At 48.4% G+C, this 19207-nt stretch overlaps 1 protein-coding gene across 6 annotated transcripts in view; it reads left to right on the top strand.

Annotated features, from left to right (window-relative positions):
• The window catches only part of RUSC2 (RUN and SH3 domain containing 2), a 58521-nt gene that overhangs the window by 34931 nt on the left and 4383 nt on the right, over positions 1–19207 (top strand). For 3 of the 6 annotated variants that reach the window (XM_043486688.1, XM_043486691.1, XM_043486692.1), the window contains exons 2-5: positions 10606–12702; positions 17586–18215; positions 18427–18612; positions 18774–18914. In XM_043486688.1, the coding sequence (XP_043342623.1) occupies positions 10674–12702; positions 17586–18215; positions 18427–18612; positions 18774–18914 (2986 nt within the window). In that variant the 5' untranslated portion in view covers positions 10606–10673. Of the gene's footprint in view, positions 1–2052; positions 2535–10605; positions 12703–17585; positions 18216–18426; positions 18613–18773; positions 18915–19207 lie in introns of those variants that run through there. The other 3 variants (XM_043486689.1, XM_043486694.1, XM_043486693.1) reach the window with 3 other exon arrangements.

Genomic DNA, 19207 nt, shown 5'->3' with positions numbered 1-19207 from the left:
GCAGCCTGTATTGACCCCCTGGCTTTTGTGGGATTTTTTTCTTGTCTATAAAATCAGTAATCTGCAATCACAGTTCAGTAGACAAAGATCATTTCTGGCTTCAAGGTGATCAGTGAAGACTTGATGCAGGAGTTGACCTGGGCCTTGTAGGTTTTGGATAATTCCTTATAGGTTTAGTCAAGTGTAACAGGCAGGAGAATCTGAACAAAGACAGCTGAGTGGAAAGAGCTTATGAGACAGGTTTGAAGGACTACATGAATGGAGGATGGAAAGTAAGGTTGGATAGAAAATGAGTAGACAGAAAAGATGGAGGGAACTTGAAAGCCAAAGTGAGGAGTTTGAACTTGATTCTCTAGGTATTGGATAACAATAAAAGGGGCAGGAGGAGTGAATGTTGACCTAAGATAAGACTTCGGGGTAATAAATCTGGCAGTACTAAGTAGGAAGTAAATTGCAGCTGAGAAGACTAGTTAGGAGGCATTGTGGTTTATAATGTGATGGTATTTATAGTTTGTTTCTAGTCAGAAAAAAAATTGATCTTCTCATCAAAGCCTTATAGATCTTTGGCAGTAATTGGTGGAAAGTAGGTGATGATGTAGTCTGTGATGTGGTGAATAAGTTAAGCACTGGAAATATGGTAGCTGCTACCTGCTGTAGGCAACTGGAAACATTTCCAGAGTAAATGGCTTTCCGTGCACAGCTTAGCCTCAGAGAAATTTCAGGGACAAAGGCCCTGGGTCCAGAGCTCCAGCTGCAGCTCTAAGCACTGGTTGAGATTGACTTTGCCCCTGTCTCAGCTGCTTATCCAGCCTCCTGTGAGGTCTGTTCCAGCAGGGGGAGAGGGAAGCACAGTGATACCTTCCAACATCCCAGAGGGGACCACTCACGGCTTGTTTTATGAACAGCAGCCTCCCTCTCTCCTTTTTTCTACTTTGTAGGATCATGGGGCCATGGCCCCTCAAACAAGTCAAGGTTGGAGATAGGTTTGGGGGTCTTTAGCCACTTCTCTCTAACTCAGCTCATTTCAGCATCACGTCAGTGGGCACTTGAGTCTCATAGGGAATAGAAGCAACAATAAAGGGCAAGAAAGGACATCTCTTCTGGATCCTGAGTGGTGGCTGACATGGTCCTGGCCAGTAGACCTAAGCCTTCTTTTTAGGGCCTGAAAATCCAAGGGCTTGGCTGTGGAGTCCAGATAGTGGTCCATACTGGAAGGAGCCCTGTGACAGCTAGAGCTTGAGGGCCAAGCCCAGCTTGAGACCATCCCTGTTCGGGGATGCCCGTGGGCGGCCCTGGCACGGACTGGACAGAGACACGCTGGTGCTGACGGGGCACCTGGCTCCGGCTATGTCTTCTCCGCCATTTCCTGATTCCCGCAGAACTGGCCCAGAACCTAAGGGTGGAGTAGGGAAGGGGTGGAGGGCTCTGTAGGGCTTCAGAAGGAACCGAGGTTTCTCTGGCCTGGGGGAGACCACTCCTTTCCGTTAGCCTTCCTTTCTCTAGGAAAACAGACTTCCTGCTCCCTGGCCTGACCAAATGGACATACCCACAGGCCTAGCTGGTCCCTGCTTAGCACTAACCAAAAACTGATGTAGGTGAGAGGGGGAGGGATTCTGCTCCAGCCACACCAACAGACCCTCGGAAGATCCAGGGAGCTGAACTGGACCCTGTGGTAGGAAGGGGCCTGCAGCCAACTTGATCCTGAGGCTCACTACCACTCATATAGAAGCCCACCAATGCCCCAATCTCTCTCTCTCTTCTGTTTTTCTGATTCAGATCCCATTTCTCTGAAGAGGCACACCCTAGATAGCCTAGTGTCAAGTCTAGGAACTTGGTATTACTGCTGGTGGAATGATGACCGGTCCCCACAGCCTCCCTCCGGGCCTGCAGGAACCCCCTCCCCGGCTGGCTGCTCCACCCTGAGGCTAGTCTGGAATCCTAGTGAAAGGAAAAGGCTGGAAAACAAGGAGTCATTCAGAGTGGGTGAAAAGAGGAGGGAGAGGTTTTCTGGCTGAGATCGAAAAGGAGGGGCCTGAGGAAGGAAGGAAGCTCCCAGCCTCCTCCCAGACCTTTTCCCTGAGACTCCTAGGAGTGAGAGGAGCTGGGCCCTGCTCACTAGGCTTCTCTTTGCCGCTGGGGGAGTTCTCGCCTCGCAGCACTGCCTGCCCTCTGTGGCTGACTCCCTTCTCTACCCTCCCCCTTCCCCAGGCTAGAGGGCCCGCAGGGACTGCCAGGCAGGGAGGCTGAGCGGCTGCACTGTGGGCATGCCTGGTCCTTCCCTCCCCCCTTCCCCGGAGCAGCAACGTCACCGCAGCACCAGCGGCAGCGGCAAGGATACTGGGCTGGGATTGCGCAGCCTCCCTGCATTAGCAACGATGCCATTGTATTAGCAGAAATCAGATCTTAGGAAATCAGCCCACTTGCCCCTGTGCGGGCCGGTGGGAACAGTGCCTCAGCTCCAACTGTCAAGATAGAGCTTGGTGGGAGTGCCGCGGAACAGAAGCCTTGGGATTCAGCTAAGGCACCTTACGGAGGTATGGCTCAGCGGGGCTGGGGGGAGGGGCAGGACAGGGACGCTGAACAACCGATCAGCACAGTTGGGCCCTGGCTTCTGAGGGTTGGCTTTGTCTTTCCGAGAGGGAGAGAGAGCGAGCGAGCAAGCGAGCAGGAGAGCAAATGTTAGACAAGCTCATCCATGCATACTTTCGGGCTGTGGTGCAGAGATGGGAAGAACAGAGGCTGGGCTGATGCTATTTTGTGGAGAAGATCCCCTTCTTCCTTTCTGAGCATTTCTAATGAAGCTGCTATAGTGTGGGTCAGGAGAGAGGGAGTCAGAGCTGGACACAAAGGCTTAATGAGAACAGACACCCGTACCGTTCCTGTAAGTTTATGATGGAGACCTGCAGGGATCCTCTCAGCCTTCAAGAGCAGGCACTGGGAAGGGGAAGCATCGAGCCCATCTTGTCCATGTACATACATACATGCACACAGACACGCATACCACATCTGGTGCTGCAGGAGCCACGAGGCTGCAGATAAGGATGGAGTAAGAAAGAATGTTGACCAGGAGGCTCCACATTATAGGGAGAGAGAGGATGTAATACCTAGGACACCTGACCTGTTATCATTGGCCTTCTTATACAGGCTTAGATTCCTAACAGGAGCAGACCTAAGGATAAGTCGATACACCCAAATCCACCCTCCTGCTCTCCCCACTTCAGTCCTATCCAAGAGAGAACCCAGACAGGAAAAGGCTTAGCAGTCCTACTGAGGCTCTCCATGAGACCTCAAGTCAAGGTCAGATTGCTGGAGAATAACAACTGAGTATCACTATCTTCCCCTCCTCCTTCAGAGGCCAAAAAAAAAAAAGGGGGGGGAAGGGGTTCTATGACTGGCAGAAAGATGCTAATGACCAAAGACAAGGGAAACCTTTCTCTGGAGTTTAAAACTTCTTCCTGCCCAGAATTACCCAGAATTCTATTGCTGAGAAGATAGAAAGAATTCTTTAAATCCCTCTCTCCATTGGATCACCTTGGTGGAGGATTCAAAAACATACACTATTAAGAGTCAGTAGTTCCATGTTGGGCAAAATGTGATTGGGTAGGGTAATACATTGGGAAATTGTGGGAAGGTATTAGTTCCCGGGAAGTGTCTAGGAATGTGAACTGTGGTGCAAGGGAAAAGGGTATTGAGGACTGTGAATGGGACAGAGAGATGTGAGCTGGAAACTGGAGCAGGAGGTAGGATTAAAGAGTTATTAGAGCCTGGGACATTAATATGAAAGGGGCTATGGGTTCAAAGACTAGCAAAGTGGGTAAATACAAACTGTGTAAATGGAAATTATGAGTCCTGGTGGCTCAGATGGTAAAGAATCTACCTGCAATGCAGGAGACCTGGGTTAGATCCCTGGGTCAGGAAGACCCCCTGGAGAAGGAAATGGCAACCCACTCCAGTATTCTTGCCTGGAGAATTCCATGGACAGAGAAGCCTGGTGGGTTACAGTCCATGTGGTCGCAGAGTCAGACACAACTGAGTCACTAACACATTCACTTTCAAGTAGAAACTGAAGTGTGAGCCTCTCCAGTAAAAAGTAGGAAGTGTCTGCGTTGGTAGCAGGGTAAATGCAGAGACTTTAGGAAGAGGGTGTGACCCTGATCATTTTCTGAGAGGCAGTTGTAGTGGAAAGAATTAAGAATTGAGCAGACCTGGGTTTGCGTCCATCTTAGCCATATAATTATGGCAAACTGTTTACACTTACTAAGCTTCAGTTTTCTCATCTGTAAAGTGGGAATGGTTATGTCTACTTTAAAGGATTATAGTGGAATTAGAGATGCTGTATGTCAATCATGTTGAGTGTAAGTGCTCAGTAAACGATCCCTAATAAACAGCATTATGATGATTGGCCAAGAGAGACCTGTTTGTGATGAGACCCAGGAAGAGGGCTCTTGTGGAAAGCTTTCCCTAATTGTGGGGATCCTAGACCTTGTAACTTTATGCTGACTGAGCCCACCACTTCTCTGTCCACCTGTTAGACAGAGCTGAGAGCTTTCTTCCACTTTCTTCTGGGTTCTCTATTCCCCCCTCCTCCATCTCTCATGTCTCTCCATCTCACCAGGGTACAGAAAGAGACCGGGATGCACTCTCCCATCTCACTGTTTTCTCTTCACCTTTCTTAGAGCTCATGGGCCACAGTATTAAACCTGTCTTCTTATAGAACATGACACTCTCAGGAGAGAAGTCTAAGAGAAATGCTCTTAGTAAATGTGTTCTGTGGTGATTGAAATCAAGTCATATATACCATATACTCTCATTACATTCCTAACTGATGGAGAAAAAAGGTCAAAAGTTACGATTCCTGACTCCTGTCTTAATTCTGTCATTTATCCCCTGAGAGTTCTTGGGCAAGTCATTTCTTTTTTCTAGGTGTTGATTTCCTTATTTATTTATTTATTTTTAAATGAAGTAATCTACCTGCTCTGGTGTGTTGTTAGGATCAATGAGATGATATACATAAAAAGTGAAGTCGCTCAGTTATGTCTGACTCTTTGCAACTCCATGACTGTAGCCTACCAGGCTCCTCAGTCCATGGAATTTTCCAGGCAAGAGTACTGGAGTGGGTTGCCATTTCCTTCTCCAGGGGATCTTCCCAACCCAGGGATCGAACCCCGGTCTCCCGCATTGCAGGCAGACTCTTTACCGTCTGAGCCACCAGGGAAGCTTTTGATATACATAAAAAGTGCTTTGTAAAAAATGTGGAGGTATGGGGCCAAAGTGTGAGTACTGAGACTTGTGAGATGCCTGTAGAACTTTGCCTTAGTTGGCTGGACTAGAGTTATCTGTGGAGAAACTATTGCCAAGATTTCCTCTGGTCATGTGGAGATCAGGAAGGAGTAAGACTTTCTCTGAGATACAAAAATGTAAAATAAAATGAAATCAGCCAGTGAAAGAGCTTTACACTTAAAATAGAATGCAGCACAACCTTAATATAATAGTGAAAACTATACAACATTTATTTTAAAAAAAACAGAAAAATGTCTTGGGATAGGCGAAGATTTCTTAGAACACAGAAAGCTTTAACTATAAAGAAAAAAAAGAGATAAATAGAACTTCATAAAATTAACAACTTCAATTAATTAAAAATACCATTAAGAAAACAAATGAGCAAGTCACATTTGAGAAGAAGCCACTTAAAATAGTCTCAAGATGTGTATTTGACAAAGGATTCATATCTAGGATAAATTTTAAAACTCCTACAACTCAACAATAAAAAGACAAACAAGTCAATTTTTAAAATGGGTAGAACAGGAGTCAGCAACTAACCTACCACACCTACTGTGTTCCAAGCACTATGCATGGGTTCTAGGGACAAGGGGTTAACTGTATCCCAGTTTCTGACCTCCAGGAACTGCACTCTAGTCTGGGGACAGATACGAAAACATAACATAATAAACTGTCAGCGCCCTCCTGCCTGAGGTTCTCCATCGCCCTCTACATCCATTTGTGCTTTATCCATGATTCAGAGTCAGCTTTCCAGGCTCTGTGAATTGCTATGTTTCTTTATTTGAATGCGTATATGACTCCCAGTCAGTGGTTTTATGGGTCAGGCAAATTCTTCTGTGTATCTATTTGAAAATGGTGCTTTGAAAGGGGAATGGTGGGGGTGAGGAATGGAATTCCCTGGCGATCCAATGGTTAGGACTTTGTGCTTTTCACTGCTGAGGGTGCGGGTTCCATCCCTGGTCAGGGAGCTAAGATCCCATCAGCCATACAGTGCAGCCAAAAAATAAAAAGGGGATGGGGGTGGTGTTCATTGAAGAGCAAGTGATGGCCATGGCCCATAGGTGATCCTAACATTACTGCTGTGTGTACAAGAAAGTTCTTTGTGCTCCATTTAGTCCAGGCCTCAAATTATGGCCTGGACCCTGGGGCAACCTAGTACTATATTTAGGGGGTTGTCCCCTCCCCTAGCCCTGACTGACAGTATCTGTAGTGCTTAAAGGAAAAAAGCGCTTTAAAAGCTGTTCAAGTTGTATACATAACAGATACTTATTTTTAGAAAATATAGAGGAAACAGAATAAAATTTAAAATAATCCAGAATCACTCAACAGCGATAAGCACTGTTAACATTTTGTTGTCAAGTCCACAGCTTGTGCATGCATAGATTCAACCAACTGGGGATCAAAAGTATTCAAGAAAAAAGGGTTCCAGGAAGTTCCAAAAAGCTGTACTTGAATTTGACGTGTTCTGGCAACTATTTAAGTAGTATTCACATTGAGTGAGTGAGTGAGTGAAGTCGTTCAGTTGTGTCTGACTCTTTGCGACCCCATGGACTGTAGCCCACCAGGCTCCTCCCTCCATGGGATTCTCCAGGCAAGAATACTGGAATGGTTTGCCATTTCCTTCTCCAGGGGGATCTTCCTGACTCAGGGATCGAACCCCGGTCTCCTGCATTGCAGGCAGACACTTTAACCTCTGAGCCACCAGGGAAGCCAAGTGATCTGAAGATGATTTAAGGTAAACTGGAGGACATTTGTAGGTTATATGCAAATACGGCACCATTTTATCTAAGGGATCTGAGCATCCTTGGCTTTTGGTACTGTGTATGCTTTCAAGTTTTCTTCCATGCATATTGCTATGGTTTGAATGTCTGTGTCTCTCCTCCACCAACTCCACATTAGGTCTTGAGAGTAGAGCCCTCCTAAATGAGACTAGTGCTTTTATAAAACAGAAAGATCCCTTGTCCCTTACACTGTGTGGGAGGTGCCAGGAATGAACCAAGAAGTGGGCTTTCACCAGAATGCAGCCGTGCTGGCACCTTGATCTTAATCTTGGACTTCCCGGCTTTCAGAGCTATGAGAAATACATTTCTGCTGTTTATAAGCCATCTGGTCTGATGTATTTTGTTATAGCAGCCTGAAGACAGATACAGACATATATTTATTTACAATAATGGTGTCATACTGTACATATTGTTTGTAATCTGCTGTTTTCACTTAATCTTTTGTGAATATTTTCTCAAGTCAGTAACAGGGAAGTTAACACAACATTGTTTTAATGATACTATGTTCTCTACTTTTCAAATTGATTATTATTGGAATTTTAGGGTGTTTCTAACTTTTTGTTATCCTTGTGGCATATATTAATGTATTGGGTTGGCAATAAAGTTCATTCAGGTTTTCCCATAATGTTGTATGAAAAACCCTAGAGAACTTTTTGGCCAACCCAATATTTGAGACCAAAGTTTTCTTGGCAAAGGAAGAGAGAGATGGGAAAGAGTGAAGGGGAAATTATCTCATGTACCTCATAGCAAAATTTCCTAAAAATCCTCTTTATCCCTCTCTACAAAAATCCCAATACTTCAAGGCAGCTCTTCCTCCCTTGTCATCTTATCTGTGCAAATACGTGTTCCTCTCCACTGCTAATACTGGTTCCCGTCCTTCGCTCTCCTTCAATCTTCCCATAAACCTTAATCTTTTTTCCTATTTAATTTTTTTAAAATAACAGCTTTATTAAGATATAATTCACATACCATAAAATTCACCCTTTTATAAAACTGAGATATAATTCACTTTCCATAAAACTCTGGAGTTTTGGTTTTATTCACAGACATGGGTAACCATGACCACTGACTGACTTCAGAACGTTTTCCTCACTCCCAGAAGGAACCTCCACACTTATTAGCAGTCACTCCCCATTCTCCACCCTCTCAGTCCCTGGTAACCACTGATCTACTTTCTGTTTCTGTGGATTTGCCTATTCTGGACATTTCATGGGAAGGGAATCATATAACATCATGCAAAGAATCCTTTTATGACTGGCTCTTTTCACTTGCCTTTTTGCAGTTCAGACATACTGTATCATATATCAGTACTTCACTCCTTTTACTGATAAATAATAGTCCATTATCTATACCATGGTATATCTGTTCATCAGTTGATGAGCATCTGGATTGTTCCCACATCTTTGGCTACTGTGAATATTTGTATACAGGCTTTTGCGTGAACAGATGTTTTCATTTCTCTTGGGTATATACCCCGGAGTAGAGTTTCTAGGTCATATTATAACTCTATGCTTAACATTTTGAAGAACTGCCAGGCTGTTTTTCCAAAGTGACTGTCCCATTTTACAATGTCTTCCGCAATGTTTGTGGGTTGCAATTTCTCCACATCCTCGCCAGCATTTGTTATTGTCTTTTATCTTAGTGAGAGGGAAGTAGTATCTTCTTGTGATTTTTATTTCTCTAATGACTAATGATGTCGAACCTCTTTTCATGTGCTTATTAATCATTTGTGTGTATTCTGTGGAGAAATATCTATTCAAGTTCTTTGCCCAATTTTTAATTGGGTTACATAGTTTTTATTGTTGAGTTGTATATTGTTTATATATTCTGATTCTAAGTCTCTTGTCAGAAACACAATTTGCAAATATTTTCTCTCATTCTGTGGCTTGTCTTTTCACTTTTTTGATCGTGTCCCTTGGAGACTCAAAGGTTTTTGATTTTTATGAAATCTACCTTATCTGTATTCTCTTTTATCACTTGTTCTTTTGGTATCTAAGAATTCATCCAATAATAATCTTAACCGAAGATAATGAATTTACTCCCACATTTTCTTCTGTAGCTCTTTAGTCTTGTGGCTGATTTAGCCTCTCTGGTTTCTGCCCTTCTGCCTGTCTACTTCTTACCCTAGTCAACACACAAAGGCTTGGAAGTCCAACAGAGGAGCCTTCCTCTCAGAAAGGAAAGGAGGAAGAAAGATGGTGAATCCTCGCTTTTTAATTTTAATGTAATTTAACTTAACACAAATAACATATTTTAATAGTGTCCTTCACACATATATTTATTAGCCGTTTGAATTTTTTCTTTTATGTGTCTTTTGCCTGTCTGTGTCCTTGAGCATGTGTGACTTGCCTGACTCTTTACTGTACTCCATGTGAAGAGCTCTGATCCTGTGATCTAAATGAGTTAGACTTTTAAGAAATTGGTGGTATAAGGGTTCAGCTAAATGATGGAGAACTTGGGCAGTGAGGGATTTAGACTCATTGTAGGTAGAGGAAAATGGCAGGAATGATAAGGGAAAGAAGAGAAATGAATGAATTAGGAGAGATTAGGTATGAGAAGTCTGAGCAAGTGAAGGCTTTGAGGACCTGACCTTGCTAGCACAGGAGACTAGAACTTGAGGGGGGCCATTCTGCCATGGTCCAGCCAAGAGACCAGAGAAGCCCAGAATGGGCTCCGTGTAGAGAGCTTGACCTCAGCCTATCAGAGGTAAAACCAGGAAGAGAAGACGTTTTAGGCGACCCTCATAGGGAAAGTTCTGGCTAAAACTGGACAGAATTGGGGCACTTCAGAAGATCTCTTCCCTGAGCTAGCTAAATACTAAGAATATATTATGCCTCGTTTTCGCCAAACCTTACCTGATGTTGTGCTGGAGTCATACAAAAAATATAAAAACACCCCACACTGGGAAGGAAGAGGATGGCATCAGCCGTACTCGAAGTCTGCTGCCTAAATCAGTCTCTATTCAGGAAGCTGTAATACAGTAGTAGGAAGATTGAGGATCCTTGCCCACAGCCAGTCGGAGTGGGACAGGTATTCTGGGGCTCAGGAGGGGAAAGGGGGTCCAAGATGACACAGGCATCAAGTGATATAATACATTAAAAGTTACTTTTCTTGCAAAATTATAGCTTATTGCTGTGCATACCTGACGTATTGTTAGTGATGTCCCGTCATCTGTAAGTGCTGTAGCTGTGTGTAAGACAATTCCGTGGCTCCTTTGCCTAGCACCCTCTCAGGCATCTTAGGTGGTGTTTTCTTAGTTATGTCATCATTCATACTTCTTTTTGGACTCAGGACTGGTCATTGTTTACTGCTAGGAAAGAGGAGAAAGGGCTGATGCATGGCGAGCTTGCAGAGAAGGGGACACTCGAGAGATGGCCCTGTGCAATGAGGCCATGAACCCCATTGGGCTGAGTCGTCCAGCTCCATGTTGACTGAATCTTTCTTCCTCTTGGGCTCTTCGCCATCTGCAAATGACGTGGGCAGGGGCATGTCCCTGACTTCGGGGAGGTGACATTAGGTTCCCTTTCTTTCCCTCTCTCTCCAGGTACCAAGCTCTCCTGATGACATGTGTTCTGCCCCTCTGGGCTCCAGGGGCAGCGTCTGGTGCTGTTGATGCCCCTGTTCGAACTTTCCAGAATGGATAGTCCCCCAAAGCTGACTGGAGAGACCCTCATCGTCCACCACATCCCCCTGGTGCACTGCCAAGTCCCAGACAGGCAGTGCTGTGGAGGGGGAGGTGGAGGTAGCGGGAGCACAAGACCCAACCCCTTCTGCCCACCGGAGCTGGGCATCCCCCAACCCGATCAGGACCTCGGACAAGCCGACTCTCTGTTGTACAACAGCCTGCAGTCCGCTCCGGGGGGCTCTACACGGTCTGCTGACAGCGCCAAGAGCAGGGGTCGGGATGGAAGAGGCCCCGGGGCCCCTAAACGACACAACCCCTTCTTGCTGCAGGCAGGCGTGGCGGAGCCGGGACTTGGTGACCTATATGAGGATAGCATCAGTGACAGTGCCGCCCAGCAGTCCTTCCACCTGCACGGGGCTGGCCAGCCCACCTTCCATCTCTCCTCTTTCCAGCTGCCACCGCCGGGCCCCAGAGTGGGCAGGCCATGGGGGGCAGCGCGTAGTCGAGCCGGAGTGGTGGAAGGGCAAGAACAGGAGCCAGTGACCGTCTTGGATGCCCTGCACTGCAGCACCGGCCGCTGCTGCCGGCCAGAGCCGGAAGCTGAGACCATGGAGCTGGATGAGTGTGGGGGGCCCGGCGGGAGTGGCAGCGGGGGTGGGGCCAGCGACACCGCTGGCTTCTCCTTTGACCAGGAGTGGAAGCTCAGTTCCGATGAATCCCCAAGGAACCCCAGGTGCTCGGGCTCGGGCACCCAGCACTGCCGCTGCAGCAGCACCTCCAGCCAGTCCGAGGCGGCGGACCAGTCCATGGGCTACGTGAGCGACTCCTCCTGCACCAGCTCGGACGGCGTGCTGGTCACCTTCAGCACCCTCTACAGCAAGATGCACGGCAACGCCCGCGCCAACCTCAACTCTGCCCCGCAGTCCTGTAGCGACTCTTCCTTCTACAGCCACTCAGACCCTGGCGCCTTCTACCTGGACCTGCAGCCCTCCCCAGCTGAGTCGAAGATGTCCTGTGAGTCCCATCACCCTGATAGTGGAGGAAGGGAAGGTGGCTATGGTTGTCCTCACGCCTCGTCTCCGGAGCTTGATGCCAACTGCAACTCCTACCGGCCGCACTGTGAGCCCTGCCCAGCTGTGGCTGACCTCACAGCCTGCTTCCAGAGCCAGGCCCGTCTTGTCGTGGCCACGCAGAATTACTACAAACTTGTCACCTGTGACCTGTCCTCCCAGTCCTCCACAAGCCCAGCTGGCTCTTCTGTCACCAGCTGCTCGGAGGAACACACCAAGATCAGTCCTGCCCCTGGCCCTGGCCCAGACCCTGGCCCTAGCCAGCCCTCCGAGTATTACCTGTTCCGGAAGCCAGACGTCCAGCCAGAGGAACAAGAAGCAGTGGGCTCTGAAGTGGAAGCGGAGGCTCCCATGGGCCGCACGGTGATCGAGGGGCAAGTATACACCAACACCTCGCCCCCCAACCTCAGCACTGGACGTCAGCGCTCTCGAAGCTACGACCGCAGCCTAGAACGCAGCCCCCCTGTCCGCTTGGGCTCTCTGGAACGCATGTTGAGTTGCCCAGTGCGCCTCAGTGAGGGCCCTGCCGCCATCACTGGGCCCAGTTCCCCACCTCGGCGGGTCACCTCCTTTGCCGAACTCGCCAAGGGCCGGAAGAAAGGTGCAGGCTCTGGCTCCCCTCCACTGCGAGCAAGCATTGGGGACTCTTCTCAGGAGTTCTCACTCATCCAAGAAGCCCAGCAAGACAGGGTGGGCCCCCCAGATGAGGGCACTCACTGTAGCCATAGCCTCCCACCCATGCCCTTGGGGCCAGGCATGGACCTGGTTGGCCCAGAGCCCTGGTCCACCCAGGTCTGTCAGGGCTCCCAGTCCAGTGAGATGCCACCCGCTGGCCTCAGAGCTGCTGGGCAGGGGCCCCTGGCCCAGCTGATGGATCCAGGGCCTGCTCTCCCAGGGAGCCCAGCCAACAGCCATACCCAGAGGGACGCAAGAGCTAAAGCTGACGGTAAGGAGCCTAGTGGCTGGAGAGTAGCAGGTTGTATGCATGGCCTCCTATCAGTAATAGGTCCTGCCAACCACCCCATCTCTACCACTAGAGGTTTCTCAGCCCAGACCCATCATCTTTCCAGTCCAGAGCATGTCCTCCAGTTATAATAGGGGGAAGAGGATAGGGAATAAAGCATACACCAAGGAGATGAAATCAGCAACTGAGAGATCGATGTATTGGGATAGCAGGTGCTCCGAAGATTGTGACTCTAAGCCCGGGTGACTGGAAAGATGATGATACATGGATAGGGGCTGCCGACACCGAAGTAGGTTTACTGGGAAAGGAATAAGGCCTGACCTCCATTTTGGACATCAAGGAATTTGCCGTGTTTAAGAGAAATGTCAAACAGACAAACCACACTGGGCGTCAGTGAGTTCATTCTTTGATCAGTGATTGTAGCCACTCTTCAAAGAACCTGAGACCTGACGCTTAACCTTTGAGCCTCCCAGGCCAGCTCTTCCCTATTTATTTCATTTCGCTTAAGTGATTATTTTATAAAGGCTCTGTGTTATGTGGGTGCTGGTTATAGACGATTGGGACAATATCTGTGCTCAAGGAATTCTGATGATGGATGGAAACAGAAAAGGAATCACAATTAAAATGTAGAGGTGGCAATTGTATGGTACTGGTCTGTGAGAGGAATACCTAAACAGACCAGAATGTCAGAGAAGGAGTGCTAACAGTTTACATTTAAGCACAGTCTAGAAAAATGTTAGAGGAGTAGGCTTTGTGGAGACTCGTAAAAAGAACATTCTAGGCTTATACAATAGTCTGTACAAAACCACAAAGGCACAGAGTATCTTGATGCTTTCCAGAAACTGCAAATAATTTAGTATGGCCATTGTAGAATGTGGATGGAACCATTAAAGGATTTTAATTAGGGAAATGGCATTTTTTGGTTTGTAACGGCATGTTTTGATTTGCATTTTAGAAAGATCACAGGTTGTTTGAATGGAAGCTGGATTAGAAAGGATGTCTCCTGGAGGTCAGGAGACCACCATGATCAGAGAGTCATTGGAGTAAAAATAGTAGTTGAAGCTATGAGTGGTGAGAACATCCAGGGAGAATGTGTAGAGTTATAAAGGGAACAAGGGACAGAGCCCTGGGGATACAGTGATTGAAGGGTGAGCGGAGCAGTCCTCAAAGGAAACAGAAAAACCAGCCAAGAAAATAGAGGGGAAACCGAGAGAGTGAAGTCATAGGAACCAAAGAAGAAGGATTCAAAAAAAGATTCAACAAATAAGTTCTGAAAAGAAACCACTAGGATTAAGGCTGAAAATCCCCAAAGCAGCATTTGGGAGTGATGAGGGCAGAAGCCAGATCTCAGAGGGTTTGGAAGGAAAGGGGAGATAAAGCAGGGGGAAGATCGATTATGGGGAATATGCTGTCTGTGGCCTTAGGGCTTCACCGGCGCCTCAGGCAGTAAAGCATCCGCCTGCAATACAGGAGACCTGGGTTCCATCCCTGGGTCGGGATGATCCCCTGGAGATGGAAATGGCAACCCACTCCAGTATTCTTGCCTGGAGAATTCCATGGACAGAGGAGCCTGGCAGGCCACAGTCCATGGGGTCGCAAAGAGTCCGCCACAACTGAGTGACTGACACTTTCACCTTCGGCCTTAGAGTTGGTCCCTTGGCTTCTCAAAGGAAAGGGGTTAAAAACCCATAAATGGTGCTATACCTGCTGTTTGGGAGATGGCAGCATGTCAGATGACTTCAGGCTCCTAAACACACATGGAGGAACTGCCCCAGAGATGCAAGAAGGTCTCTAGGGCAGAGGGGGCTTAGAAACGGCAGGGGTTGGCCAGAGTCTTCTCACACCCTTCTCAGACCGCAGTGCCTGGTGGGTCTATCTGGGCACAGAGAGTGCTTGGCTGGCACTCGGAGGACAAGGTCAGTCCTGATCAGATATGGGAGGAGAGGCTTTAAAAGTGCTTTTGCTATCAGATAAGACTTTTCATAATAATATTAGACTTTTGTTCCATAAATCTCCAGTGACCTATCATAGGGCTTTTCTTTTTGTTCTGTACAAACTTTTTTATTTTTAATCAAAGAATGATGAATTCATGAATGACAAAAGAAGTGAGATCTCTTTGAGATTCTGAGCAGCAGAATCAAGATTTTTAAAAGGATTTTATCAAGTCTGGGAAAAACGTTTTGTTCTTTCAAGGACCAATATGAACTTTGATATGTAAGTGCTCTTCTTGATTTGGGATATTTATTAATAATTGATTGCAAACTCAGAATGAGTCAGCAGCTAGGAAGGGCTTCTAAAAAGTTAAGATGGCTGGATTCATTTATAGACTCCAGAAGGGAGGAGTTGATATTCCTCTCCACTCCTGTGAACCTCTGAGTGCCCACCTGGGATTCTGGGCGCTCCATTTTAGGGCGCTGAGAGGCTGGGCCCTGTTGCCTGCAGCTAGACTTGAGGGAATGCTCTTCCTATCTCCAGGGTTTCCAAGGGCTGTCTCACAGAACAGGACAGACCTTTTCCCCTGTATTTCCAGAGGGCAGAATTGACATCCGCTCCCCACTGATAGTCACCCCTCCCCCTTTCCCAGTCTTCCTCCTCTGCCTCAAACCTACTCTGAGAACTTAGCAGGGAGGATTTTTAAAAGAGTAGGAATAGATAGTCTAATTCAAACATACTCTATATAGCATGTACAGTAAAGCTGAGGTTGGGAGGACCTAATCTGATAGCCAGAGTCAGCTCAGGCTTGAAATTTGATATTTAAATAAGTGGAGAGGATGAAGGCATTCCCAGCGGGAAAAGCAGTTGTGCTTAAAGATGGGAAAGGGGTGGGAAGAGCCACGCCAATGGGGAGGGTAGTGCATTTGCCACAGGTGTGGCCCCGACCTGCCTGAGATTAGACTTTGTTCTGTGGGCAGCAGAGCCACGGGAAGTAGAACTGGTACTCTAGGAAGTGAGCTGGTCCGTGTGAGAAGATCTGGATGCAGTGAGACCATGCCGAGCCAAGGGTGGCAGTGAGGATTCCTTCATGTCTTTTATTCAGTACCTACCATGTACCAAGGTCTGTTCTAGGCACTGGGGATGCAGCAGGGAACGATTTAAAAACCCCTGCTTTTCCAGAACCCTAATAAGGAGTAATGGGCAATAAACAAATAAGATCATTTCTGACAGTGAAAAATTGCTAAAAAGGAAATACAACGGGGTGATGAGAGCATGCCTTGCCCGAGGCACTGGGGCAATCAGAGAAGGTCTTGAGGAGGAGGTGACACTTGAGTTGAATGCCTAGCTGATTTCAGGCAGAAGGAACAGCGGTACACAAGACCCCAAGATGTTAATGAACTTGACATGTTTAAGGACCGAAGAAGGTATGGCTGGAGCATAGTGAGCAAGGGAGATTGTTCGCTAAGGCTGACTGGGACTGGCAGGAGAGTATAGTCTGAAAATGTCCACTGAGAGTGGTTCTGAAACGCCTGCCTTGTGGGGTTGTGGTCACCATCCCCTTAAGACTCATGGAAGTAAATAAATGGGGAAAGACAAGGAGCAGGAAAATCCAGCTTGATACCATTTCACGTGTGGTGCGATGTGGCAGAGAGAACGTTAGCCGCAAAGCCAAACTCTGACTTAGGCAGATTTCTAGCTCTGCCACTTCCTAGCTGTGTGACCTTGGGCAAATGACTTGATCTCTAAATTTCCGATACCCAGGTCTTTTCACTGTGGATACTTATTCCTGCTTCGGAGCTGTTGAACCCGGGGTGGGAGTGAGCCACACCCAGGGTTTCAGGTGATGCGGGCGGTTCTGGCGCCACCTGGTGTTTATTCGGGTGTTTACAGCGCGCAGTGTTTAATTAGACCCACAACCCAAACGCAAAGACTGCCTCTGTGCAGGGCTGTGGAGTGTTTCGCTCTGAGACGCATGTTCTGCGGGACGCTGACCAGAAGGTTGGCTGAAAGAACAGGAGAGGACCAGCCTTGGGAAACGCACCTCTGTGTAGAAGGAGCAGATGTGGACACTGGGGTTCCAAGGCCAGGATCAGTGAAAGAGTATGACTGGGGTGGGTTGGGTGATAGGAAGCTGATTCTAGCAGCAAAGGAAAGAAATATTTTATTATGGTTAGACTTGATCAAGAAGGAAATATGTGGGCTGTAGTTGAGGCAGGGATGATGGGTGAAAGCTTGAAGTAAATTAACATCTTGACACTGAAAATATGTGACTGACTCCAGGCCTTTAGACCTTAGATACAAAGGAGAAGGAAACAGCAACCCACTCCAGTATTCTTGCCTGGAGAATCCCAGTGGACAGAGGAGCCTGGCGGGCTAGAGTCCTTGGGGGTCACATAGAGTCGGACACGACTAAGTGACTGATGCTTTCACTTTCACAAAGAAAATGGTGGTTCTGCCATTGGCAGAAATGGAAATCATCAGGAGAATGAATGAGGTATTTTAAATAGCAAATTTTGATTGGAAACAGAAACCTAAAGTAGAATGATCTAGAGATCAAGAGAAAGGTTGGGGCTAAAGCCATGGGTTCAGAAGTCACCTATATGACTGTCTGGACATGAACAATGCAGGGAAGAAAGTGTAAAGGGAAATATAAGAATTGAGCCTTAAGATGCACCCGCATTTGAAGTCAAGAAAAAGAAGAAGGGCTGAACAGCCAAGAGACAAGTCAGTATTATAAAAACACCAGGAGAAGATGGGAGAAGCAGTGCCACCTTCCACAGAGGCAAATTACCCCTGCCCTACTCCGTTCCTTCAGCCCGGGTCCCGCCCCTCTCTTCCCCCTCCCTGGTGGGCATCATCTCCTGACTGTCCCTCCGCCTCCTCTCATGTGATTTCCGTGTTTGATTCCTTCTCCATCCCTGTTGCCGCAGGGGGTGGTGCTGAGAGCCGACCGGTCCTTCGCTACAGCAAGGAGCAGAGGCCGACCACGCTGCCCATCCAGCCGTTCGTGTTCCAGCACCACTTCCCCAAGCAGCTGGCCAAGGCGCGGGCCCTGCACGGCCTCTCCCAGCTCTACAGCCTCTCGGGCTGCAGCCGCGCGCCGCAGCCTGCCCCCGCGGCTGCCCCCGCCGCCCCAGGCCCAGACCCGGCTCCTTCAGGGGAGCCGCGGGTGCCCACCCACAGGGGTGCCAGGAAAGCCGGGCCTGAGCCAGAGACCTCGCGGCCGTCACCGCTGGGCAGCTACTCCCCCATCCGGAGTACTGGCCCCTTTGGGCCCAGCACCGACTCTTCGGCCTCCACCTCGTGCTCCCCTGTCCCAGAGCAGGCCACAGCCACAGAAAGCCCGCCTCCATGGGGCCTCTCCTGTCCTCCTGCTGTCCGGCCTGCCATCTCCCAGCAGCCGCAGAAGGAGGATCCGAAGATACTGACCTTGGCTGAGTACCGGCTCCATGGGACAGGAAGCTTGCCTCCTCTGGGCTCCTGGAGATCTAGCCTCGGCCGAGCGGAGAGCCTGGCCCGGGGAGGTGGCGAGGGCAGCATGGCTTCCAGGCCCAGTAATGGTATGCAGCTCACTGCCCACCCCCTTCCCCACCCCGGGCATCTACCTCCCCTTTGAAGGATTTCCTGTGCTCCATGGGGGTCACAGGTTACAGCGTGTGCCTCTGTAGCTAATATCCCAACCCTCGGGTTTTATACAGGCCCACTGGGTGGGTATGAAATGCTGTCTCTTAACTATTTCCTGTCTCTTCTGCTAATCTCTCCTGATTTCAGCCAACCACCTATCCCCTCAAGCACTCAAGTGGCGAGAATACAGGAGGAAGAACCCTCTAGGGCCCCCTGGTTTGTCAGGGAGCCTAGACCGAAGGCCGCAGGATGCTCGGCTGGCCCGAAGGAACCCCATCTTTGAGTTCCCCGGCTCCCTCAGCGCTGCTGGCCATCTGAACTGCCGGCTGAATGGTGTGTGGGCCAGGTCCCCAGCAAACCCAGGGCAGGCTCTGCTGCAGCCGGGAGGGAGGGGGTCAATCCCAAAAGAACACATCTCAGAGGACATGAGGCACAGAACTGAGCTGCCACTCAGGAAGACAGTTGCTTGGGATTGATTTTTCTCTTCTTTCCAGGTCAAGTAGTGAAGCCGTTACCGCTAACCTGCCCTGACTTCCAAGACCCTTTCTCCTTGACTGAGAAGCCCCCCGCTGAGTTTTGCCTGTCCCCAGATGGCAGCTCAGAGGCTGTATCCATTGACCTGCTTCAGAAAAAAGGTGAATATCATTCCTAGCTCAAGACCGGAAATCTGCTGTCTCTACCTTTTTATGCCTGTGGCCCAACTATCTAGCCCTTCCGAATATTTCCCTGTCTTGGAACTCCAAGTGCTGGGAGGGAATTAGCACAAGCACTGGGGCAAGAGGCAGAAGTCAGTACCATGGATCATGAGTATCTGCAAGTAAGCAACAGTCATTTATCAGATGCTTAAGAATCAGCCTCCAGTCTCTTCCCTCAGGGAGCTATGTGTAGGGAGGGAGACTCCTGTGTGCTAAACCGGGGGAGCTCAAGT

Source organism: Cervus canadensis, chromosome 14 (genome assembly GCF_019320065.1).
Source record: "Cervus canadensis isolate Bull #8, Minnesota chromosome 14, ASM1932006v1, whole genome shotgun sequence".
NCBI classification, from domain to species: domain Eukaryota; kingdom Metazoa; phylum Chordata; class Mammalia; order Artiodactyla; family Cervidae; genus Cervus; species Cervus canadensis.
Note: the sequence above shows the minus strand (reverse complement) of the source record. Positions and strands in the feature narration are given on the sequence as shown.